Genomic DNA, 27,576 nt, shown 5'->3' with positions numbered 1-27,576 from the left:
CTGGTCAGTCACCGTGGACGGCAAAAACTCCTTGTTCTAGTTTGCATGCTCGATGAGCGGATACAGAGATTATTGCATTACAACAACAAAAATGAAACGTTTCCCAAAGATGCAAAAAGTTGCCTTTTTGTTAATGGAAAATTTTGAAAGATTTGACATAGGTAGGTTTACTTATAATTAATTTGTAGTGTTCAAGGTTCTTTAAGATTGAATAAGCTGTGGAAATTAATTGACTCGCTTATAATCTCTCAATATAAGTAATGAAACTTTAGTGTTATATTTCCCGCGGAAGAAGTAAAAAAACAACCTAGGTTCGCTATTGTCAAATCACATCTTAGGCAACTATCGATTATGAACGCTTGCGACAAATTACAGACGCTTAAGTGTGAAGAAATAGGTATGCAAAAAAGTAAGTTTTGATTGAACAGGGTCTGTGGTTTCTTCTAGATGTGGATAGTTTTGTAATACCGGTACCGTTACAAACGAATAAAAAAACAGATCAGTAGGTATCAATACAGTGTCACTACTTGTTCTGAATATGCAAATAAAACCATGATTTGTTAGGAATGTTTTATTGTATTTACGCATGTTTAAAACATAGGCATTTCAATACTGATTAGGCACTTAAATTACTGCTATAACTGGCAAATAACTCCTCCACACGCTACACCAAGCCTGAGAATTTGATCCTTAACAATTTGATACATCTTGACTAGTAATAATTTTATAAAACTGATGTACAGATTCTACAGAGATTATTATTATAATAAATATAAGTTCAATATTTCTACGTTCTAGAGAGACCCTTTTATCAAAAATTTGCTTTTTATTTCTGTAAGTAAGTATAAAAATAAACATCAAAATCTGAAGTCATTCGCATTTATAATGCACCGACTGTAAATGTTCAATTGGCACTCACACCTATTCGTTTTTCACTTTTGTCTGCTATCTCTGTTTTCTGTTTTTTTCTGTGTCCACTTCAGACGATCGATTTCTTTTAAACAGCCTCACTGTCATCATAATCGTAGCTGCTCCGAGAGCTAGTGCAACTAATCCCACAGCCAAAGCGGTACTTGATAGTTGGACGTCTTGCTTGAAAAACTCCGCCATCAAAGCGACCGGACGCAATATTTTCACCACAGGTTCGCATCCGGATTCCCGAACGTACTTCGCCCATGTCCTGTTAGCTATTGTTAGATCTCTTGGCTTAATGAATGGTCTTCTTCCAGGTACTGTCCTGTTAGCATTGATGCTTACATTTCGCAGCTGGGTCTCGTTATAATGACAATATAGACTCTTCTTCTTCTTATTGCCTTTAACAACGATATCTTTTTCAGCACTCTTCGCTCCGACGAGAACATCGAGGTCACCTTTGATCATGTTCGCCCAGTCCCACATTTCAGCTATCTTACAATCACAAACGAAGGGATTGCCGACCAAATTCAGGGAATGAAGTCTGGGGTTGTTGATGAATATCTGCGGGTCTATTGTTGTCAAGTTGTTGTTACTAAGGTTGATTTTTTCCAAATGCTGAAGCCTTTCTAAGAAAACAAGACTTCCTTTTTCCGACCTGAGACGATTGCCTGCTAGGTTCAATTCCGTTATGTTCTCTGTATGCTTGAATGCATCAACATTGAGTGCCGAGATATTGCAATTACTAAGGTCGAGTATAGTTACTTGAGACAGTTGCTTCGGAAATAATGGACCAGATTCGGGTATTACAAGAGGGTTACCACCAAGTCTGATTTCCCTCAAATCCATATATGTTAAGTTTTTAAAGAAAGCATTAGCATTTAGAGGCCTTTTCAATCCGCAAAACTCTAATTCTAGAGTGGTCAGTTGAGTGAGGTTGCCGAAAAGTCCAGCTTCAAGAGACAAAAGGTCATTGCCAGATAAAACAAGTCTTTTCATTGAAGTCATTTTGGAGAAAGAGTCCGGTCCAATATAAGATAGGTTACTGTATCCCATATTCAGATATTCTAACTTTTCAAGCGGGGCAAGAAGTCTTGTAAACACATTTACAAGAGGATTATGAGAAATATCTAGTTCTTGGAGATTATCAAATGTGTTGAAGTTGTCTGGAAGATTTTGAAGACCGCAATTGCTCAAGAAAAGTTTCTCTAGTTTAGGAAGAGGTGCTATTGCTTCTTGTAAATCTGGAGCGAATAAGGGATTACCAGATAGATACAGAGTTTTTAAGTTGGTAGCATTGGCAAATGCTTCTCCTGATATTGGTCCTCGGATTTTGCAATTCGATAAATCCAACAGTTCCAGTTGGTTCAGGCTGTTACCCAGAGTCGCTGCAACATCCAAATCACGTAGTTCGTTGTCAGCCAAAATCAGTGACAGCAAAAATGTATTATTTGAAAATGTGTCTTCAGACAGGGATACTATGCCAGAGTTTCTTAAGTCCAAGTATTCTAATCTGGCTAGTTTACCAAACATTTCTGGCCAGTCGGTTCCTGTTAATTGGTTGCCAGCAAGTTCCAAACTCTTAAGGTTAACCAACGCAGCGAAAGTGGTGTCATATAGAGCTGTCAGTTTACAGTTGTTGAGTTTTAAAGAGTCTAAACTCGTGAGAACATCGAAGACTCCCGGCTCCAACGACTTGATAGGATTGTTTGAAAGGTCGAGGGAGGTCAACGAAGTGATATTCTCGAAAAATTGGGGGTTCAAGGTGGACAGGTTGCAGGAGCTGATGTCCAGAAACTGCAGCGTGCTGGAGATAAGGAACGGTCCTTCAACGACGCTAATGGGGTTGTCTTGTAGCTCCACATTGAGCAGGCCCCGCGAATCTCTGAAAATGAAAGAAGCATATTAGTGCCGGATAGTGGCGTGGTTGACGATTACACTTAGCGCTTATAGAATAGAATACAAATTGAAAATAGGTAGTAGTAAATGAGAGTGGGGTTGAACCGGCGCCAGCGGTTCTCATACAAAATGGACCTTTCCAACCTCTTTCTTCTAATCCGTGGTAAAAGCCCTCAGTGTTACCCATTAATCCTGTCAATTGGTTCATGTCATTTGCTGCAAATCTACTATATGTCACGTCAAAAAACAGCTGGTTGGATTGTATGATTACATTGTTTGCGACCACTACGCATGCGTTTGCAAAGTTGCTCCAAATGGCTCTATCTAGACTAGCTCAATTTGCATTCTTTGTGTAGTAGCCATTATCTAATATTGGCACGGCATATGCCAGCAATTTGTCGCGGCTCTGGTTGCCGTCACACAACAAGTTCAGATGTAATTGGGACAATTTTATCATCAGCTTTGTACGCTGGGTGGACGTCGGAGTTGTCAGCTAACAAAGGCTGGCCGTGGGAAAATATATCTAGTGTGAAATAAACAATGAATCACTGTTTCAGTGTCTATGTCTACCATAAATAGGTATGGTAACGTAACAGACACTGATAATATAACAATAGGTACGGAACATATACGGCAGTCTAGGGCCCTGTGCTGGGAGGTTTTCTGGCTACGTCTTTCCCTCAGCGTTACAGATTCCGATGTGGTAGTAGTTTTACAACTAGTTACATAATATGTAATTTAATTTTTGACGTTCAAAAAGCGCTAACTTTGTAAGCCAATTTTGAAAAATAAATAGTTTTGAATTTTGAATCATAAAACTGTTTATGAAAATACCCTTGTTTTCGTTCTAGTAAATCAGGACAATCCGTGTGTGATATAAAAGGAATACCTAATCTCAAATTAAAGTCACATCCCGGTGGGGAAATACCACAAAAATCACTTTGTGATCCCTAGTTTGGTTAGGACATTACAGGCTGCAATGATCACCTGATTGTCCGAAACTAAATTGACCGTGCGTTGGAAGACACGTTAAGCCGTTGGTCCCGGTTACTACTGACTGACGTAACTACGTAGTCGTTACATGAGCCATGTCAGGGGCCTTTGGCGGCTCAATAATAACCCTGACACCAGGGTTGATGCGGTTGGTAATCCACCTCACAACCCACACGATAGAAGAAGAAAGTCGCATGCACAACTTCAACGTTTACTGGTTAATGGAACCATTAATGGTTCGCGACAGACAATTTATAGGTAATACAATTTATATATAGCTGACGAGGTGTGGGTGTAATTTAACGGGTGTTAGTGACGAATACTGATGGGGATGATTCAGACCACGATTCTGAGTTGATATCAAGTGGAATTTCCTCTCGGAAAATTCATGTATTTTTTGTGTATTTTAAATTACTTTCAGTTACATACTTTTGCGACGGAAAATTCCACTGGAAATCAACTCTGAATCATGGGCTAAATCATCGCTCAAAGTATTCGTTACGATGTCACTAACACCCTGTACACCTCTGTGTACCCCTTTAGGGATACAGGCGTGATGCTGTTATGTAGTTATGTTAAGCCTCAAAAAATTAAATGTATGTCATGCTATGTGCAATGTGCAATTTGATGAGACTATCTACGTGAGGTGAAAGAGGTGTGTCAGGATGAAATCTCTGCCTACTACGTAGACAAATAGGCGTGATCTTACGTTTGTACTGTCCTCTGTCCTACTCATCTTTTAAATTGCCCAGGTACAAGCGTGTGCGCAGATCAACATTACTCAATTTGATACCATCAGCTCAGTAAAACCTAGTGACGTAATTGGTGGTTTCCGTTAATTTGACTTAGAATTGTAACCGAGTACTTCTATAGGTACTTATTACATTAGATCCGTGATAGTTGTTCGGGGAACGCGCGACTTACTTCGTAATCTCATGAGTTCGAATCCCGGCTGGGGCTCTAAAAACTGAATTCGACTTTACGAGTTTTAAATAGTTTTAAGACATCTTCGGATCAGAAATCCGAATCATTTATTCAACGTAAGTAATTATCATGGATCAATTAAAAAAAAAATTACATTTTTGTATCTGTGGCCAAGAGCAAACCCATCAAAGGTAAAAAAAGTAAATTTCAAGGTGCTGAGAAGAAATGACAAGAAACCCCACATAGATAATTAATATTGCTTACTTACTTATGTGGTTTCTCGGGTATGTGCCTGTTTAACGGCCATAGGCTCATGGGACATGGGGCTTAGACATAACTGACGAGGAGTGGATGTGTAGTATTCACCTCTGCCTATCCCTTTGTGGATTCAGGCGTGATGATATGTTATAATGTCCATAATCCCTAATTGGGTGAGCATCATCACATACATAATCAAAAGACAAGTTAAAAGTGCCATATTTTTCAATCGCTCGTCTTCGCCACATCGAAGCAATTCATCTAAGAAAGCAATATTGCTATTTGACATTTGTGTGCAATGCGCACTTACTTTTATATGCGCAATTGTCAAATTGCAACATTGCTTTTTTACCCACGACGGAACGGAGCAGGTATATGCGTTTAGGGTGAGAGATGTTTGTGTGTGCGTTTGTGCAAAGTAATGTTCCCACCTATCTTATAATTAGATGAATTTCTTTGATGTAGCCTGTTTCACCCCCCAGATCCTCATGTGAAGTCCTAAGACAGATATTTATTCGTAGGACAGATATGACCAACCGTGTAGGTGGCTAGTGGTCATAACCCTTCGACCACATAACGTTGTTTCTGATGATGAAGGACTTTCTAGGCTACGTTCTTCAAAACAATATAGATGGCGCTGTACAATTTTTTCTTCGTTTAACCTTCTAATTTGTTTATGGGTATAAATGATGATCCTTTTTAACACCCAGGCACAATTACATCTTCCACCCATTATTAAAATAAAATAAAGTGAAGGAATAAAGGTAGCAACGTAATTCTATACATCATCATCGGCCCATTAACGTCCCCACTGCTGGGGCACGGGCCTTCCTTATGAATGGATAGGGAGATCGGGCCTTAAACCACCACGCGGGCCCAGTGCGGATTGATGGTTATTAACGACTGCTAATGCATCCGGGACCAACGGCTTAACGTGCCTTCCGAAGCACGGAGGAGCTCGAGATGATAACTTTTTTTTGTGGTCACCCATCCTATGACCGGCCTTTGCGAAAGTTGCTTAACTTCAACAATCGCAGAGCGAGCGCGTTTACCGCTGCGCCACCGGGCTCCTCAATTCTATACATAATGTGATCCAAATCATCATCAGCCCATAAACGTCCCCACTGTTGGGCCACGGGTCTTCCCTATGGATGGATAGGGAGATCGGGCCTTAAACCACCACGCGGGCCCAGTGCGGATTGATGGTTATTAACGACTGCTAATGCAGCCGGGACCAACGGCTTACCGTGCTTTCCGAAGCACGGAGGAGCTCGAGATGAAAACTTTTTTTTTGTGGTCACCCATCCTATGACCGGCCTTTGCGAAAGTTGCTTAACTTCAACAATCGCAGACCGAGCGCGTTTACCGCTGCGCCACCGGGCTCCTCAATTCTATACATAATGTGATCCAAATCATCATCAGCCCATAAACGTCCCCACTGTTGGGCCACGGGCCTTCCCTATGGATGGATAGGGAGATCGGGCCTTAAACCACCACGCGGGCCCAGTGCGGATTGGTGGTTATTAACGACTGCTAATGCAGCCGGGACCAACGGCTTACCGTGCCTTCCGAAGCAAGGAGGAGCTCGAGATGAAAACTTTTTTTTTTTTTGGGGTCACCCATCCTATGACCGGCCTCTGCGAAAGTTGCTTAACTTCAACAATCGCAGACCGAGCGCGTTTACCGCTGCGCCACCGGGCTCCTCAATTCTATACATAATGTGATCCAAATATCAAGCTGCAATTATTTTTATATATGCTTCTGCCATTACATTGTATTTTGGAGTAATTATGTACAGTCATGAGTCATGAGCAATATAATGTACCCACTTTAGGACTCTGTCGCACTAACATATTTGACATTTAGTGAGACTTAAAGTTCATTTTGTCAAAAAAGTTAATGTGACATGGTACCAAAGTGACCGCACCAGAGTAACGAGAAAAAAGGTAATTATCACGTTAAAGTTGTAGATAGATAGATAGATAGAATCTTTATTTAGGTTTAAGACGTTACATAAATTTCTTAATATTAAAATTCAAATTAAAAATAAAATAAATAATAATTAATATTAAAATTAAATTTTTTTAATTAAGTTGTACAACGCCATCTATATTGTTTTTGGTGAACGTAGCCTGGAAAGTTCCTCATAGCGAATTTATAGAGCTTCTATTTAACGATTGGCTGAGTAATACTAATGCAATTACAGTATCGATTAGCTATTAATCCAATTACATCAATCTTTTCATTGTAAAGTTATTGGGAAACGGCTGAATCTGGTCGTATTCGGTTTTGAGAATTAATAATGTTGCATTGTTAACATCGCGTCACAGAGAAGTAAATAGAGCATGTCAAGTACTAATGAGTATCTAAATATATAAAAGGAGAAACTGACTGACTGACACATCAACGCACAGCCTAAACGGCTAAACGTAGGCACTTGAAATTTGGAAGAAACGTAGCTCGGAATTCCCACGGGAACGAGAATTAGCGGGAAAATCCTTTTGTATGAAAAATCTAAACCGCTTAAGTTAGACGCTTGAAATTTGGCATGCAGGTACCTTAGTTAACTTTAAGCTTAGTTGCAACAGGATATTGCAAAATTCCCACGGAAACGGGAGTTAGCGGGAAAAAACATTTGTATGAAAAAATCGTAACCGCGTAAGATAGATGTTTTCAATCTAGCATGCATGCATACCTTAGTAAATACAAAGTTTAGTTATGGCTGTATTTTGAAAAATGGGAGTTATCGGGAAAAAAAATGTATGTAAAAATCTAAACTGCATAAGTTAGATGCTTGAAATTTGATATGCACTCCCACACACACAAAGATCTCTCTTTTATAACACGCCACGCGGACGAAGTCGCGGGCAAAAGCTAGTTATTTCTATGAGTCTAACTGTGGAATGAGATTAACAATCGCTCAAATGGGGCACAAAACGTATACAAGACACCGTACCTAACTCACTCAGGGGGATGGTTCAGCTGATGATTCCGAGTTGCAGATATGGGTGGTAGCAGAATTACTTAGGTACCCATTGTTTCCTTTAAGGAAAAGGTTACATAGTAGCATAACAGCATCACGTCTGTATCCCCACGGTAGGCAGAGGTGTACATAGAGTTACAAAGAAAGTATTACTTACAGAAAAGCTTCAGGATCGACATAGCTGATATTGTTCCCGGACAAATCGACATCTATGAGGTACTCCAGCCCCTTGAACGCTTCCTTCTCGACCCTTTGTATCCTGTTGTTGGCTATCTGTAGTCTCCTCATCTTGATGTCATTAGGGAATGTCTTTAGAGTCGTGATGTTGTTTCCGTTCAGGTCTAGAATGTAGACGCTTAAGCTGAGCTCTTCGTAAGGCACTTCTGTGAGGTTGCTCTCTGAGCAGTCTGTCACCCAGTTTATGCGGAAGTAGTGGCAGTCGCACTCATCAGGACATTCGAGTTCAAAGCTGTCGCCGTTGAAGCCGTAGGTGAAGCTAGTCGCGAGAAGGCAGAACACAAGCGCCGAGAGCCGAGCCATATTGAATCTTAAGTCTCCTCGAAAATATTCAGTAGTTAGCAGCCATAGTCAACCTGGAACTGAAGAGATGAGACTATTTAAGTATCCGTTTAAGTAATCCGTTGGTCCCGGTTATTACTTAATAATGTAAGTAAGTAGTCGTTACATGAGGCATGTCAGGGGCCTATGGCGGCTCAATAATAACTCTCACACCAAAGTTGATGGGGTTAGTAATCCACCACCTCACAATCCACAGTTTTTAAAATCTAATTAGGAGGCAAAGTTCGCAATATTTGCATCTTAAAAAAGGAAAACATAAAATAAAAAAATATGAACATAATGAATTTATTATAAATTTTAAGTAAGTTTATATTTTATTTTATAAGTAGAAACAATATACTAAGTAAGTAAGTAGTCGTTACATGAGGCATGATGTCAGGGGCCTATGGCGGCTCAATAATAACAATCACACCAGGGTTGATGGGGTTAGTAATCCACCTCACAGTCCACACGATAGAAAAAGAGCAGTCTAGTAAAGCACAGTTTTTAAAATCTAATTAGTAGGCAAAGTTCGCAATATTTGCATCTTAAAAAAGGAAAACAAAATAAAAAATATGAACATAATGAATTTATTATAAATTTAAAGTAAGTAAATATTATAAACTAAAAATATTAAATATGTTTATATTTTATTTTATAAGTAAGTAGTAAAAATATGTTTATATTTTCTTATTTTATGTTTTCCTTTTTTTTGTAAATATCAATTAAAATAAGCCTTAGTTAAAAAGCCCCGTCTCGAATCATACCTGGCGCAAATGTACCCATGTTGCTGGTTTCGTTTCCACGTTGGATTGCCAGCGATAGGTATGCGTTGCACCAGGTACGATTCTGAACGGGGATCCGAACAACTATTCCTATTAAAAACAAAAAATAGTAAAATTTTACTGCTAAGCAAATACCAATCGAATTGTTTGACTATTGGATAGATAAGTAATTTGATCATTTGTGCTTGGATGACAATTTCAACGCTCGTTTATTGTGGTAAAGCCGTGAAGCTGAAGTACTACCGAAAGTAACTCTTTACAATTTAATTCTTATTATTATTAGAATGTATGTAAATAAGTTAAGTACCTATACGCAGTCGGTCCGGTAAGTTCTGTCATAAATTAAAATAATGATAATAACAAAAATACTAATCAGCGGGGTTAAAAAAGCCACTTCGAAGCAATTCATCTAAGAAAGCAATAGTGCAATTTGACATTTGCGCATATAAAACTAAGTGCGCAATGCAATCAAAATGTCAAATTGCAACATTGCTTTCTTAGATGAATTGCTACGATGTGGTCATTTTAAACCCCCAGGTATTCCGCTTTCTTTTAACGTCCATTTCATCGTGAAAAATCGCGGTAAGTAAATGATTCTTTTTTGTTTTAAAATAATAGTCAAATATTAAAAAATGGAATGGAATAATATTTTCATAAAATCATGTTCGAATTTTAAAATTTATGTGCCAGTGATAGAACTTTGGGGCCAACTACATATATTATTAGACAGATACTTTGTAAGTTTAGCGATAGACGATATTTCGAGGACGTTTCTGATCAAAATAAGACGTCATGTGTCCTGTTGATGTGTTTAAAGCAACGTGATGTATCGATTAGACGTTGTTTAGCCGTACGTCGATAATTACGACTGCAAACTAGCAGGAACATGTGATGTTAATACCTTGGATACATCTGTATTTACTCGTTAAAATGTGGAGTAAGGTCGATTTTGTAAACAACTGCAATTTCATTCTAATATTTTATAACATTGACACTCTGTCAAAAAACAAAATCAAATTCACTTTTTAGCGTAATTCCTCCGTGCTTATTTCAGATGGCTGTATCTATTTCATTTTTCAACGAATTTCGATTCTGTTTTCACATTTGGCTACACCAATTTATGTCTGTTTAGCACCTACTTACCTACTTATGAAAATCGTATTTATTATAAGTGCTCAAGTTTTGATAGCCATCTACCCTACGCTAGTCATATACGTCCCACTGTTGGGCGCAGGCGTCACCTCTACCACGCTGCTCCACTGCGGGTTGGGACCAACGGCTTAACGTGCTCTCCCGAAGGACGGCATCATCTTGGTTTTTCGGACAGTCAGGTGATTCAAGCCTGCAATGTCCTTAGCAAACAAAGGACAGTCTCACAAAGTGATTTCGACAATTTCCCCATTGGGAATCGAACCTGGAACTTCAGATCATGAGCCTATTGCTCTAACTTCTAGGCCACGGAGGCGTAAAAAAAACAAGATATGCAGACTGCAGTCTTATCGTTTCCTTAGTTCCTGAAATGCTTAATCGAAACGACTGCCGTTTACCTACCTCGGTTTGAAATACTTAGTACCTATTAATTGAATTACTGAAGCATCAAAGAAAAAAATACAAGAAGCAAGATCGTGCCAGTTAGAAAATAATGAAAACGCTTTAATCTGTGAAATTCAAGTTTGAAATGTATTCCCAATATGACACAAAATCACGTGACCATTGCAAATTGATTTAGAAGGCGCTAGGCGCTATTTAGGAGGCGCTTGGAGAATCGAGTTTCGTTGTCAACACAATAACGCCACAGTGCGCAATCGGAATCGAACCGGTGCTCCCCGTTTAAGAAGCAAGCCGGTGACACACACGACCACAGAGACTTACTGGTGGGATTGATCCCGAAAAATTAGACTAGATCTCGCAAGATCGGGATTGCATTCACTAGCAGGTACAATCCATGTCAAAATTTGGGGTAAAAATTTTTACTTGGGTTGAAATTAATTCAAAGAGGTCTTGTTAAAGAAAATCAAAGCTCTAGTGGAAGAATCGCGTCAGAAAATGATTTTTCAAAAAAGTTTTCTTCATAAGGCGACGATATACTTTAGACCATTTTCTTTCATGGTGTTATCGATCAGTCTTGCCTAATAATTAATGCGCCTGTAAGTAGGTAAATTTTACTTATTAACAGAGACCCAATCAATCAATTAGTCCATATTAGGACGGCAATCAGCCAATTTAAGATTTTCAGTGCTATTAGTGTGGAATCGGGGCCATTAAGTATGCAGTAGGTATGTATTTTAGAGTAGATATGTAAAATATGTTTACTAGTGACACAGATCAGAGAACACTAGCATCTAGTGACACCATAGAGCAACACAGCCCTGATACCGACCCCGCCGGCGTGGTCGACAATTTCTCTCATTCAGCGCTTATATCGTTATCGGCCCACTAGGGTTAGGTAATTCCTTCAAATGCAATCATCTCGGACGACGCTGTGCGCTGAGGTTCCCGCCCAACTGGGCAATCGCAAGCCTGTTGTATTAAATTTTGTATCAGGTGAGAACCATTGGCCCGGCCAAGTAGTTAATGCCATTTGCGGCGAACACAATAAGTTAAGTCAATAAAAAGAGCAACACTGGCATCCGGCGGACGTGACACCGGCCTACTCCGGTTTATGAGGCACCACATCATTAGATTATTGTCTACTTGAAACTCTAAAAAAAAACAAAAAAGTAAAATCCCGCGTATCTTGACAGACTTCATTTCGAATTTCGAATCTTTCGAGACTTTTCAGAACGCTCCGCCGCGAGGAATGGCGGGAGCACAGAACGGATAATCGAGCGTAATGGCCGTCCTCCGCTTCCCGCCAGAATTTTCCAGAAGCATGTACTTTATTAGATCATGCATGTCGAGACTCTCACAATGGGTAACCTCGTTCATTGTGCGCTGATCTAACTTCATTATTATTGTTTGGTTTGATTTGAGTAGCGTGGTCACCGTGCTCCTGTGGTTCATTGGCTTGCTTCTCAGTTTAAAGAGCTTTACATACATACATAAACAACCTATATACGTCCCACTGCTGGGCACAGGCCTCTATCAACCGGAGAAGGTATGGAGCATACTCCACCAGGCTGCTCCAATGCGGGTTGGTGGAGATGCGGTTGGTAAAGAGCTTTATTCTCATAAAAAACTATACATAATCACTTACCATGAAAACTAAATATTTTAACAAACATAAGTTAATTTGCCCTGTTGAACAGGCGGGGAGGGTATACTTATAAAAAAAAAAACTTAACTATAATTGCCCAAAAAAAAGAATAGACACCGGTCTGTAACATTGTTAGTAGTTTAGTAGTTCGATACACGCACCAAGTTCATCATGCGATGGATGGACTTCTGTCTATCTTTATAGAAAAGTGAAAGTAAGTATTAAACAAGAAACGTCTCACGTATGATAATATTTGTCTGAGACAATTAATTGCATTTTTTTGCGTTTTAAAGTTCTCTTAAAAGTTAGTTAGTTTTGAAATTATCTATTATAGGTTTCCGATAGTGAAGTCCATCTCCGTAGCGTTGTCGTTATCACGTTTCCACGGGTGGTTTACCTAACCTGAAGATTTGACAGGTCCGGTTTTTTACAGAAGCGACTGCCTGTCTGACCTTCCAACCCGCAAAGGGAAACCCAGCCCGATACAGATTAGGTTTTAGGTCACATACCGAAAGTTATGTCTCGGGAATGTGGGTTTCCTCACGATGTTTTCCTTCACCGCTGAGAACATGACATGAATCCGAATGTTAGTCTTAGGTCTGTGCCGAGATTCGAACCTGGTACCTCATAGTGAGAGTCAAACGTTCTTCCAATTGGGCTAGCATGACTCTTTATCTCACTAGTGTACTATTAAAATGATGTAAACTGCCCCTGACTCACTGATTGCATCAGCTTGAACTACATCAAGACAATTGTTATATTTTTCCTCTTGTCCGACGTGCGCTTGTCAATCCTCCCTGTGTTTAAGTACGTACAGTCATGAGCAATATCATGTACCCACTTCAGAACCTTGTCGCACTATCATATTTGACATTTAATGAGACTTACGGTTTAATTTGTCAAAAAAGTTAATGTGATATCGTCACTGGAAAGGCAAAATTACGTAATCGCCAAAAGGCCATTTCGAGAAAAAGCCGTTTAAAGTTTCATTTTTTTGTTTTTTTATCATAACTTTTTACCCAATTATCCAATTTAGATGATGTCAATGTAAGGTTACATTGTTTTTTATTTTTCTATGTCCAGCAATACATATGGTATCAAAGTGTATATTGGTGCTCGTGACCGTACTTCTTTATTTTGTAAAGATATTCCCTAGTTCCATAGTTTAGTGACGTGACTTTTTGTAGATTAAATTACTTGGTCGAACAAATGGGGAGCGCTGAGGGCGCTTTATAATTTAGTATTCCGATTACACTTTCAAAAAAAGTACATTATAATATCCAAATTGCACGGAAATACTTATTCAAGCGCCAAAATTTAATTGAGGCATAATTATTATAATTAATTACTTATGTTTAAAAAAAACTAAATCACTTACTTACTACCCGTCCATAATATTGGTACATTATGAATAGGAAAGTATAATATGTGTCTCCCAGTTTGTTTGTCCGTCTTTCACAGCAAAACCGAGCGACGGATTGATGCGTTTTTAAGTGGAGATAGTTGAAGGGATAGAGATTGACATAGGATATATTTTGTCTCTTTCTAACCCCTTACTTCCTAAAAATGGGGGGTCGAAGTTTGTTTTGTTTTTTGTTTTGTTTGCATTCCGCAATTTTCAAGAGAGAAAGCTAAAAGTTGGTATGCGGACTATTTGTGACTAACAAAAAAAATGTTTGTAGAAATCTGCCCCTAACCTTCAAAGAGGGGGTGAAACTTTATATGGGACTTTTCGCAGTTTTCAAGGTAGGAAGGCCAATTTTGGTACACTAGAAAAGGGGAACCGAGCTACCCCGAATTTAACGCGAGGGACGCCGCAAATAGGTATATAAAGTTCATTTTGCTCATATAAAATACATCAACGTTATCTTCACATCATTAGGTAGATGTGAAATAACTTAATAACACTGACTACTTGTACATTACTCATACATTTATCATCATCTCAGGCCTTTACATCTTTATCAGATGATTCAAACAGGGTTTCTGGGGCAGCTTTTAACATGGCTGTAAAGTCCGATGCGAGAGCGACAGTAGCGGCCGCACGACTGGCATTGTAGTTGAGGGTTATTAGATGGTACAGGTGGTAAATAGGCCTTCTCACTTCTGTGTCGCCTTCCACGCTTGTCGGCTAGAATCTGGAACCAGGTTTTACCGTGTGCTTTGCACCCGTCGGCCAAAGACGTCCTCCACTTATTCCGGTCACTGGCTAGGTCCTCCCATTTATCGGGGCTGATCTCAAAAGCAAGCGTGTCAAGCTTTGTGCAGTCTTTAAATCGCAACAACGGCCTTCCCACCTTTCTTTTTACCATACATTTATCATCATCACCAGCCCATTAACGTCCCCACTGCTGGAGCACGGGCCTTCCCTATGGATGGATAGGGAGATCGGGCCTTAAATCACCACGCGGGCCCAGTGTGGATTGGTGGTTATTAACGACTGCTAATGCAGCCGGGACCAACGGCTTAACGTGCCTTCCGAAGCACGGAGGAGCTCGAGATGAAAACTTTTTTTTTGTTTTTTGTGGTCACCCATCCTATGACCGGCCTTTGCGAAAGTTGCTTAACTTCAACAATCGCTGACCGAGCGCGTTTACCGCTGCGCCACCGAGCTCCTCAAGTGACATTTATACATTACTTATATTTTATAAGCTTTTATCACGAATGCTTCGTCTATTGGCACCACTAACAATTTAATCACTTTTATTTGACGTTATAAAACTCCTAACTTACGAATAGGTAATGTAAAGGTTCCGTAATGGTACTAACTTGGTCGGGGTGTGGACGTCAATAAAACCTACATGGCGGCTTATTGACACATCAAATATGTACTAAATGCCCGCTAATAAATTCCGTGCTTCGGAGGGCACGTTAAGCCGTTGGTCCCGGCTAATAGCCGTAAAAACACCTCCACCAACCCGCATTGGAGCAGCGTGGTGGAGTATGCTCCATACCCCCTCCGGTTGATTGAGGGGAGGCCTGTGCCCAGCAGTGGGACGTATATAGGCTGTTTATGTATGTATGTATGTGCCCGCTAATAATCATTACACCTGTAGAGAATAAACAATACCTAATACTACGTATAGAACGGCAACTCTTCATTCTCCACCAGCGTCAGAGTTAGATTTACCTCAAACCATAACCCGTTGGTCCCGGTTACTAGGTACTTACTGATGTAAGTAAGTAGTCGTTACATGAGCTATGAGGGGCCTTTGGCCGCTCAATAATAATCCTGACACCAGGTTTGATGAGGTTGGTAATTCACCTCACAACTCACACGATAGAAGACTTTAGTACGAGAGCGACAGGTGCTGCTGTTCCAATGATTCTCCAAATCTGATGATGCTAATACCAACAGTTTCCAGCCAAATAGCGGCAAATCTACAATGGTGCTAATTCCTGTAAATACCATCTAATTTTATTTTAAGTTATATCTGTCATTTTCTTATCCGCCGAAAAGGAAAGGGACGGGTAATCGACAAGCATAAAATTTATGGAACACACGTCAATTTTAAGCACAAATCTAAACCAACCGTCTAAAAATTTTACATCAGTCAATAACCCGACACGTTCATTTACTCATTCTTCCTAAAATTAAGAGCTGTGAATCATCCGTCCCTTTCCTTTTCGACGGATATGAAAATGACAGATATAACTTAAAATAAAATTAGACGGTGTCTCCAGGAATCGGGGCCATTATTTACTTAATAAAAAAATGACAAAAGGACTGCAACACGACTTTGCTTACTTCCATGTTTAGGTATTTTTTTTTAGGTTGAGAACACACACTTAACATAAACTTACGAAGCTTATTTTTCACGTGGTGTCCAGGTTTTGTGCCCGATTAATAGCAATAGGTTCGCCTCCTATTACATGGGACTTAAACACAGCTTGCGAGGAGTGGGTGTATATACCTATATTATACACCTTTGCCTACCCCTCCGGGGATACAATCGTGATGCTAGGCTATGTTATTCTGTGTTACTCATTATCCGTAAAATAATAAAAACACAAATAATGTTTTCGATTGAAAATACTGACTGGCTTATGAACAAATCGACGGGGAAGAAGCAAATACTCCTATCTTACACAGACCTAACTTTACAGGAGGAGGAAAAAACTGAATAACTTTTTTGTTAATAATTATAGCGCGACGTCATGTTCTGAAGGTAGTTTTGTTATTTCAAGAGACATTTTTTTAAACTAATATTAATTTTGTATATATAGAGGAATTAAAGTTAATGTAAGTTAGAGCCTATTGGTTTCTGTGTTGGGTCGAAAGTTTTGACGTTAGACGGTTTTTCCACTTGCAATTAATCCTTCAAATTCCTATTGTTTGACTTATTTCTCTTTGTAAACTATTCACTGTAGCTTCAAAAACCTATTAATAATTAAAAAAAAACAATAACTATAAAACTAACGTAAATTATACATGATTTTGTAAGATAGGATGTATTGCTTTGAATGAATTTCAAATTATGTTCAAGTTAGGAGATATTATAAAGCAATGCTGCAACATTTAACTAGTAAATATTTAACTGTAAACTATTATAAAGCATGAAATATAATAACAAATAATCGTATTTTTTTTAAAAATACTGAAACGACAGCTTTTTTAAAGAAAAAAGCTTAGCATTTTTAATGAAAATAAACTTTGATCTTAAACAAGGTTTAACAAATTATTTATTGATCATGATAAAGTAGGCACCTTCGTTTTTTAATTGGCATTTAAAAAAAATATCAATATAGTACGAATTATATATGAGGCCTTTAAAATCAAAGGCAGCTAAACGCCATAATATCGTAAAATGAGTTGGCGCCATCTACTTTCGTTAGTTTAACACACTTTATCATATTCATTTTAGTAACAAATGCAGGAAAATCCCTATAAAATTCGGGTCAAAAGTTGATACTGGTATCAAAGACAGCTACATGCCAACCAGTAAAAATCAAATATAGCTACGATTGAGCTACGAGTTACGCCAACCAATCAGAGAGCTGGATTTCAGAAAACGAACATGACCGCTGCCGTACAATTCATATTATGAATGTGTCGTCCAGTTTTTAGCGTTATTCTTGTGTTTTTATTGAATTCCGTGACAATTCTTTTGCTAAACTTCGAATTTGGATAACCATGGAGGTCCCTGTAACAAGAGCAACTGCGGGCAAGGTTCGTAAAAGAAAAAGAAACCCCGAGAACTGGAAAGCTAATATTGCTAAGAAAGACCTTTCTTTCTTAGTTAAATGTTAGTTTAATGGTGACTGTCATTATCAAACTCAGTTATATCCAGTTACTCAGAATCAAATACAGCAATATCCTATAGTTGGAATCAAAGCCAGCTAAATGCTATTTTATTTTCACTTTGTATTCAAATATACAGGGAGCTTTATTAATTAAAATTCATATTATCTTAATATTCACATTCTCTACAAATCTGTCTTAAAATATAGAATATTGTATCTACCTGAACAAAGTTATCGATTTTTGTAGCTTACTGATTATTTGACAGACTTGGATTTAGCTGCCTTTGATTTTATAGGCCTCATATTTATTAAGTCAATAATCAACTGAGATCAACAAGTAGGTACTTATTAAAATCATTATCAATAGCCCGGTCAATAAAGGGGTTGTAGAGTATGTGGGAGGAATCCTATGATTTTTCTTCAGGAATGTGTTCCGGAACACATTCCAGAATGCGTCCTTATTTATGGAGTTAACATAGTAAAAATTCCCACGTTTACATGGTGTCATTTTCGTAACTTAATGTTTACCAAACCATACAAAAATATAAAATATCGATATTTTTGTATGGTATTGGTCGTTCGATATACTTCTCACTTTTTATTCTAAATTCCTCTCCAAAATTAAAACTGTGGGATTTTTTTTGACAAAAAGATAATTTTAAATAACCCAGTTATCCAATATCAAATAATTAACTTGTCAAACAATTTTTATTAATAACTGTCTTTAAAAAAATGTTTAATATTGAAAAGTGTCAGTGATCGAATCACCCCAAAAAGTAGATCTTGGGTCCATCATCTCTTGTTTTTGAAACAAAGACACATTTCGTGCCATGCCCATTGCCCATCATCATCCATCGACCTCCATCATCTTCCATTAAACAAAAAGACTCATGCTTGATTCTGAAGATAGGAGCTATTATCGATTAAAACATGAGATAGGAGTTATTTATTTCTGTAGAAAGGAGATATTTTTATAAAAAATATTGCAACATATAAAATCTATATTTTAAGAGCTATTTCTATTAATCGAAAATCACCCTAAAAGTAGGAAATATACAACGGAGATCTTGCCAGCCAACGTAAAATTAAATTTCGCAACGAACTACATCAAAAAGTCGATTTGCCTAAAAATGTAAGATAGGAGTATTTGCTTCTTCCCCGTCGAAATGTTATTATAATTTGAAGGCATATTTTGAACGAAAAAGTAATTATTTAGTATTTTTTTAATAATAAGTATAATTTTCAATAATTTTCTTTTCAATGTTCCATTTTTTTATTATTATTTTTTCTTTATGTGTATGTGTTTCTTTATGTGTTTTTGTTCTGTACGCCTGCATGCAGGCCGAACGCGGCACAACATTGTTATTTGAAAAAAAAATACCTACTTTTTGCATTTTATGTGCAAATAAATTGATTTGATTTTTCGAAAGTTATCGATTGATTACTTGAAGTTATTTGTTTCCCAATTTGAAATAAATAAATTACCGTTTAGCATTGAACGCAATTGATGGTATCGCGTGAAATACCTACGTGCTGAACAAACAAACGGACACATTATTTTTAATGTCAGCGGTAATGGCCTACGTCAAACCCGACCTAAAACGACTACATACGGTCGCGAGTACTAATATGTTGACACTTTCAAACCATGTCACATTAACTTTTTTGGCAAATTAAACCGTAAGTCTCATTAAATGTCATATATGACATTAATACAGACATTAATACATTTTGTGCGACAGGGTTCTAAAGTGGGTACATGATATTGCTCATGACTGTACACACATAACATAAACAGGCTATAAATTTAAATCAAACAAATTTCTGACTCTGACGGGACTATAGATGTAAAACAACCGATTTAAATCGTTTTAAACCGTTGAAAACTCACCTACAACAATAAAAGAACTGTGTTTTAAACTTCATTATGGGCAATTTTTAGTCACTTGACGTCATGTTTCGTATTATTATGGAATATCAATAAAAAGTACCTATAGAACTAAACACGCTAAGTATAATTGTTATTATACCCCATAATAATAAAATGAGCCGTGGTACAATGCCTGACTCTCAGTTTGGGGTTGCAGGTTCCCCAGTTCGAATACCAGCATAGGTTAAACCAATGATTTTCGAATTTGTTTTCGAATTCATGTACGGATCATAAATATTATTATCACGTGTTCAGCGGTGAAAAACAGAAGAATATTAGCGGGATGATGATGATGATATAGGTAGGTAAACTTGATTAGATATGTTTACATTGTTTAAACTATTTGTTTTATTTATTTGTGAAAGGTATCACCAGCCACAACCTACAAATTATTATTTTTACCTAATATTAAACAAAACTTAAACATCTTCGAATTCTTTGACATGGTTTTAAAAATCTACGGCAATTATTGAACATCAAATCGTTACAAGTTTTCAAAAATAGGTACCTAGGTGCTTAAAGTTAGTATAACTTGTAAACAATATATAGGTACTTAAGTAAGTACCTAAACAAAAAGATACATTGTTTAGGCCTTTTACTTTCATAATAATAATAAGTCTGTAGAACAAATCAATGTTTTTATCTATCTTTACCTGCGGCACGAACGTAAACAAATACGCTGATACTACAACTTTCACCCGTCCCCAAATATCACATCTTATCATAAGTTAGGTATTCATAAAAGTCACTATAAGTCAAGAAAAATAACATACATAATTATACTTATTACAGTAAAAATTGAGTTTATTTCACAATGTAAATTAAATGCAAAACAAAATCACAATGGTACAGTAATGTGACAATGTAACCTTGCCAAGAAAAATGTACCATTTTTGTACCTAATTGTGTCAAAAACAGGGGGGAAACTTGATCCTTCTGTGATTTCAATGGGAGTGAATGAGATGAAGGGATAAGGTCATGACTTCGGAGTCGGTGCGTGCAAATAATTGTATGTACTTACATGCATGCGGCGTCGTCACGCGCACTCAACGCGGCGTCCAACGGCGTACTGGGTTCGAGTTGCGCGGAGACCTGTCCACATGAGACCAGACCAATTGACACAGGCCCTTGCATACAGTACTAAAGGGCTTATTACACTACGTAATCCATCGGCCCTATGCGTCAGCAGGCAGAGTAATAGCTAATCGGGTGGGCGGGGACACGACTTTGTACCTACATTTTATACCAACACACGATGCATCGAACTGAATATGATTTGGGTAGTATAATAAGACCTTAATAATGGACCAACACACTGGCCCAGCGCCCAGCACGTAGCTCAAACATTTTATTGTTGTTCATTCTATGGCAAGCGACCTTTACATACTACACTTAACGCGCCTGATCAAATTAACAGAGCAGAGAAAAAAGAAGACAGTTCTCACGTCATATCCTTATTAATTTTCGCAGGCGACGGTAAATAGATGGGATAATTGGGATTATGGTTAAAATTCTTGAGTAAAAACTCAAGAACATCGTAGAAAAATTAGTAACATAAAAATGTTACTAATTTTTCTACGATGTTCCACTTATAGTAATTGAAATATCCTTATTACTTACGAGCCTGTGTGAGTAAAATTAGTAGAATAGGTACCCATGTATGCACATGAAATGTAACTTATAATAAAATGAGACTTTCCATGGTACGTTCCTCAAAAACAATATAGATGGCGCTGTACATATCTATCTTCGTTTAACGTTCTAATTTCATGGATAGCAGAAGGATCATAATTTTGTGTGGGTCAGGATGGCGGGTGTATGGTTATAAATGGTGATGATTTCGATACGAGAGGAATGTACAAGCAATGTACTGAATGTACCTAAAATTAAAAGCAATGTACCTTTTTGGAACAAAAGTTATTTCAAACAATAAGTGAGCCGCTAACCTGACTGTCAGAATGGCGAGTGTATTCTTAAATCTTACCACATTACTAACAATTCAAGATTGGTATTAGTATGACAGCAATGTACGAGCAATGTACCTACCTCAACATGTTGAAAATTCATCAATATGCAACAAAAGGTTTCAGAGTAATTTGAAAATAAAAAATCTCGAAAATTTCAATGCCTGATTATTTTTATTATTGGGTATAATGATGACCCTTTGTAGTAATAAAACAAAACCCATTATTATTCTAATCAAAATAAAGAGAAGCAAATATCTCTTCTAATGAAATGATCTTCTAATGATGACCTTTTGTATACCTGTATTCACAAATAAAGATTTTGATTTGATTTGATCCTTTTTTTTGTGTTGTTTGTCCACAGGTCCACAGAAGATGTAAAAAAAAACTTCTTGTTTGTAAGTCTTATGTTTCTCTATTTAACAGCTAATTAGTTTAATTACACAGAACAGGGGGGTTAAAATGGCCACATCGAAGCAATTCGTCTAAGAAAGCAATATTGCTCTTTGACATCTGTTTACATTGCGCACTTACTTTTTTATGCGCAAATTTTAATGTCAAATTGCAATATTGCTGTCTTAGATGAATTGCTTCGATGTGGCCTTTTTAACCCTCCAGAATATGAAGAAAATTAGATTAACACAAGACAAACGGTTCCTTATTTCTAGTAAAATAAAAAAATAAGAATGGGGGACTTTCCCATTTTCCGAAGTTCTATAATAAAAATTTAGAGGGCGCTGTCGACCTTCTAATTTTATGAATTTCAGACAACCACATCTTTTTATCTTTATTTTTATGTACCTGTAAAATTATGACCTTTGATATCAATTAGAATAGATTTCAAATCGACTGTCTTGATGAGGGACTTTCCAATCAGCGTTCCCCAAACACACGATAGATGGCGTTGTACACTTTTAACGTGATAATTACCTATATTCTCATTGCTGCATGCTGGGGTACATAATTATTCAAAATATGTACCCCTAAAAAGATCAAAGATGCATATTATGTCTGTTATCCATGAAATTAGAAGTTTAAACGAAGAAAAAAGTTAACAACGCCATCTATCGTGTTTTTAGGGAACGCCGATTGGAAAGTCCCTCATTGTGTAGAAATTATGGTCACCTTACCTACGTACACAAATAAGTATAATATATAAAGATTTAGTTTCATCATTATTCTAATTAACTACAAATAACATTTAATTTGGGCTGAAGGCAAGAGAGAAACCACTGCCCTATTTTCCCCTATGGGGATGTTACCGAATGTTACACCATGTGGAATGGAATTAACCATGGAATGTTAATGAACGTTTTTCAATTTTCGTAATAAACATTCAGTGCCCCCATTTGTCAGCCAAGTAGCGTTAACTACAAAAGGCATTGCAAATAATAATATAGCATATTAATGGTATTAGCCACTTGCGGCAAAACTGAGTCACGTAAAAAAAATATTTAATAAATTTAAAAATATGAATGGGCGAGTTTTCATTTTACCCCCACTCACCCTAATTTACTTGACAAATAAATGTTTCCCGTAGCGGCGTACTGACAGAGAGATAGACATTGTCGGAACATTTTATAAATATGTTCGTATTCTCGAGTACCCGCAATGTTTCGTAGTTTACCCAGAGCTATGCAGGTAGTTTCGAACGCGTCTTTGTCAACTATTATTCTTGTATTCTGAGTCTTTGAAATCCAATTCTTGTACAACCTCATCTCCTCTGCTGTCAATTTCTGGTTGGTATAATTGTGAATGTTCCATTGTTCAACACACACACGGCACGAGGGTGCAGGCAAAACGCCGTAATGAAGGAGCTCCCGATGCCTATACATGGTATTCACTGCTTCAATTTCGTAGTAATGGCCCCTGAAAAAGAAATACTTATCATAGAAAGTAATTAAAATTAGAAAACAAGTCAAAAGGAAAACAGATAAATCACTCGGTACAGAATGCCCTATGCCTACCACGATAATAAGTAATAACCTACAATACCTATGTCTAAACACTCAATTAGGGACTTTCTAGGCTACGTTTCCAAAACAAAAATATAGTCAAACAACTTCGTTTACACAGACACTACACTACACATTGACGTTATCAACACGCGCAACTGTGTGTGACGTCTGAGGGCTGCCAATTACAATACTTAATTTAACCGTCCTTACTTAGGTAGATAGTATTGCTTACGAAAGATGTTTTTATAAAAATCAGTTAATATACATTTATTTACCACACAAATCACAAACAAGAAATTTTGAACAATTAAGGTTGACAATATAAATAAACAGGCTTTGCACTTGACTTAAAAAATCACTGAACTAATTAATTGCATTTACATTATTTCTATAGTAAACCTAGGTTCAATTTTATTGCAAATGATTACTATGTTTTGATGAACAATCACCATGAAAAATAAATATTTATGGGCGCCGCGCAGGCGAGCTAGCGCGCGTAATTAGTGAGAGATCAAATATTCGAATCAGACGAAAGATCGTCGGCGTCCAATTTTAAAATTCGAACACATAAATGAAACCAATAAAAATAAATACAGTAATATTCTAATGAAATGATTTGAAATGTGCAAATTAAGCTCTTTCGTTTGATAGGTACCCAACACACTAGCAATCGAAAAATATTATCATCGTCACGTCAAATAGCCTGTAGGCACCGGACAATCAAGGCGTTTCTAGTGACACCTCATTTGTTAAATTCTGACAGGTGGTTTAGAAGTTCGTTTGGAAGACGTGCATACACACATACATAAATAGCGGTCAAACACATAACCCTCATTTTTGCTTCGCCGTTGTCGGGTAAAAGCTGCATATTATGCCTGTTATCCATAAAATTAGAAGGTTAAACGAAGGAAAATCTTTACAGCTCCATCTATATTGTTTTTGAGGAACGTAGCCTGGAAAGTCCGTCATTATCTTTCGATCTACTTACAGATAGGAAACATTCAGTTCAGATCCTTTTTGTATGGGGTGCAATGTAATTAAAGCTATATTATTCTTGAGTCCCAGCGCCAAGAGATTTGCATCACAGGAATGTTTGAGCTTGCTGGCAAACGCAAACCAACCGTAGTCAAAACATTCCAGTGTAATTACGCCATCAGAAAGTGCATCCCAACGTGTATTTATAATTGGAATCTTCGGATAAAATAAATACAAATTCATCATGATTCTTGCAAGTGCTCGCACTGCCAATTCCTTTTCTTCATCACATGGCCAGAAGTGTGGTATTTTCTTCAGATGATGTAGAATACTAGCGCATAGAACACCGTGATTGATCGTCTTCGCGTGAACGAAATGCAAGTTATTATCAAAACTTAAAATGGAAAATTTACTTTTCTCGTCATAAATATCTCTTAAACAACTGTTTCTCATTCTGTCTTTGCCGATACTGAAGGATGCTGTGATCAGCTCCTTCCAAGTTGTACATTTTTGCTTTATTTTTAAAGCAGCTTTAATTACCATCCTACTTCTAAACTTTCCATTATAACAAATGTCATTCTGTAAAAAGTTCATAATCTGACACTCAATATTGTGGAATTCGTTGTAACATTTTCTCTTGCATGTTTCGCTACAAAACAAAGTTGCACAACAGCCATCACACGGCAACAAATTCAAGGTATACTTGTGGCAGTGATGGCATGCGATCCAATAATTCAATGAGCTTAGTTCACATGCGAATGGTTCTTCCAAGGCCACGAGGGTGCCCACTTCTATGTCCCTTGCGGCGACGACCTTTGGAAGTCCTGATTCCATGATCACGTTTATGTCTGTGCTGGCACAAGGTATGTCGGGATGTCGTTTCACATCGAAATTGAACAAGTTTTCTGTGAATGCATTTTTTATCAAATTTTTTGCCAATTCGGATTTCCATGCCACTTTCTCACATTCAATTTTTCTATGTCTTAACCGCTGCGCTAGGTCGATGTCCGTGCATCCCATAGAAAATATCGTGTCAATATCGTTTATACATTCGGAGTATTTTTTTACCGTGTATAATAAGGCTGATCTATTGCCGTATGCAAGTTTCATTGCTGTACTGTTTATAGGGGCGTAACATAGAGATTTGTTATAACTCTCAAGAGCCGATCGAAAATGTTTTTCTTTATAAAATTGGTTGCCTTCCCTCCGATACATGTTTGACATAGTTTCAGACTTACATACCACAGGAACTTGGGGCATAGTTTCAGTTTCGTTCATGACCGTCATCAGACCGAGTACAACATCAGAAGGGTTATCCAGAACCTTGTAAACTTGCTCCAGGTGACCGTTTTCGGACAAATAATTTAACAAAAACGGTGGCAAGACGCCCATTTTTTAATCCTGAAAATATGATAAACATAGTTATATAAACGCACATTAATAAAAATAAGCCGATGAAAATATGGAAAAGGCCATAGGTATTTTAGGTATAACCTTTTGAACCATCCCTGGACTTCCACGAATACCTATTTCAATACTAAAATTAACCAAATTGGTTCAGTCGTTCTCGAGTTAGTGAGATTACCGAACAGCATTCATTTTTATTATACATATAGGTAGGTACCTACCTAGATAGATAAATAAATTCAAAATTAGAAATTCTGTGTTCTGTGGTAGGTACCTATTTATCGTAAATAATACCATATCATATAGATCATAGAAACAAATACCTACTTAATTAAAATGGAGCCCTCTACACTGGCTACCTTTACTACTTATAGGGAAGTAGCTACCTATCTAGTGAAATGAACGAATGAAAATAGCCTTTATTCACTGACTTCAAAAGTTACAAAGTAGTTAGTATTGGATTTTCTTACGTTTAATTGTTAGTAAGTACAATAGCTATCTAAAGTTTTTCTTCAGCTAAAGCTATCTAAAGTCATTCTTAACAGTCAGGTTGTCTTATGACATAGGCCTCCTCTAGCTCCTTCCATATGTCTCGATCTTTTGCTAATCTCCTCCAGATCCTGGGAAGGTCGTCCTCCCATCTTTTAGTTGGTCTTCCCCGTTTCTGGGAAACGGGTCTTTACCTATCTAGTAGGTACTTAATATTACCATGTTTAAGTCTCATTATGTATGGGGCCTACTGCCACTAACCGGGAACAAATCCCGAATAGTAGAATTAATGTGAATTTCAACGACCACTGTGGTTCAGTGGTTGAGCGTTGGGCTTACGATCCAGAGGTCCTGGGTTCGATTCCCGGTGGGGACATATCACAAAAATTACTTTGTGGTGCCTAGTTTGGTTAGGATATTACAGGCTGATCACCTGGGGCATGTTTAATAAAACTTACAATTGTAAATTACAATGACAATTTGATGTACATTGCGGAGTGTGTGATCGCGAATATTTTGCAGTTTCATATTAGCTACGTAATGAAAACCAAATTGTCGTTGTAATTTACAATTGTAAGTTTTACATCACAACCCACACGATAGAAGAAGAATGCGAATTTAACATGATTTGTACTTTTATTATGATAGTAACGTAAATCGAAGTCTGTTCGGTCCGGCCAAGTAGTTAATGCCGTCTGCGGCAAATCTACAAGTCACGTGAAAAAAAAGAAGTCTGTTTGGAAAAAATAAACTAAGTAATAATCATGCCAGTAATGATAATGAATCTAACTTACCCGTAACGTAACGTACGTGCGTCTAACTAAATACCTATACATATAACTTGGTAGGTACTTACGTTGCTGTATTACTTCCGATACGATAATTCTGTTATTTATCTAGCATTCACTTTGTTATTATCTTTGCTTGAACGCCCCACCCTATTCACAATCACGCCGATTCACGCCACTGACTGACTGCTGTTACAAAATATAATCTTCTATAGAATCCAAAATGAACACTGAATCTGAATGCGCATTCCAATGATTACACTACTGTCCTATCGTACGTATAGTTACCAAAGACGATATAACATAACAACTA

The 27,576-nt window shown here is 37.5% G+C and overlaps 1 protein-coding gene across 2 annotated transcripts; it reads right to left on the bottom strand.

Moving 5' to 3' along the window:
* Window positions 1-556: 556 nt before the first annotated feature.
* On the bottom strand, window positions 557-27,576 carry LOC126373648 (carboxypeptidase N subunit 2-like). Of its 2 annotated transcripts, none has more exons than XM_050019868.1 (4): window positions 27,332-27,576; window positions 20,704-20,774; window positions 8,127-8,568; window positions 557-2,797 (listed from the first exon to the last, which is right to left on the bottom strand). In XM_050019868.1, the coding sequence occupies exons 3-4, from the start codon at window positions 8,507-8,509 to the stop codon at window positions 946-948; spliced, it is 2,235 nt and encodes a 744-aa protein (XP_049875825.1). In that variant the 5' UTR covers window positions 8,510-8,568; window positions 20,704-20,774; window positions 27,332-27,576; the 3' UTR covers window positions 557-945. The 2 variants fall into 2 exon arrangements, with proteins under 2 accessions (XP_049875825.1, XP_049875833.1); XM_050019876.1 differs by lacking the exon at window positions 27,332-27,576 and adding an exon at window positions 9,295-9,402.

This window comes from Pectinophora gossypiella, chromosome 2, assembly GCF_024362695.1.
Source record: "Pectinophora gossypiella chromosome 2, ilPecGoss1.1, whole genome shotgun sequence".
In the NCBI taxonomy this organism is placed as follows: Eukaryota; Metazoa; Arthropoda; class Insecta; order Lepidoptera; family Gelechiidae; genus Pectinophora; species Pectinophora gossypiella.
This window is presented reverse-complemented; position numbering and strand designations above follow the sequence as displayed.

Excerpts from the sequence above, each read along its gene's own strand:
- LOC126373648 (XM_050019868.1), bottom strand. The coding sequence starts at position 8,509 with ATGGCTCGGCTCTCGGCGCTTGTGTTCTGCCTTCTCGCGACTAGCTTC. Across the intron at positions 2,798-8,126 it reads GTCGATCCTGAAGCTTTTCT|AGATTCGCGGGGCCTGCTCA; the intron begins GTAAGTAATACT and ends TTTCATTTTCAG.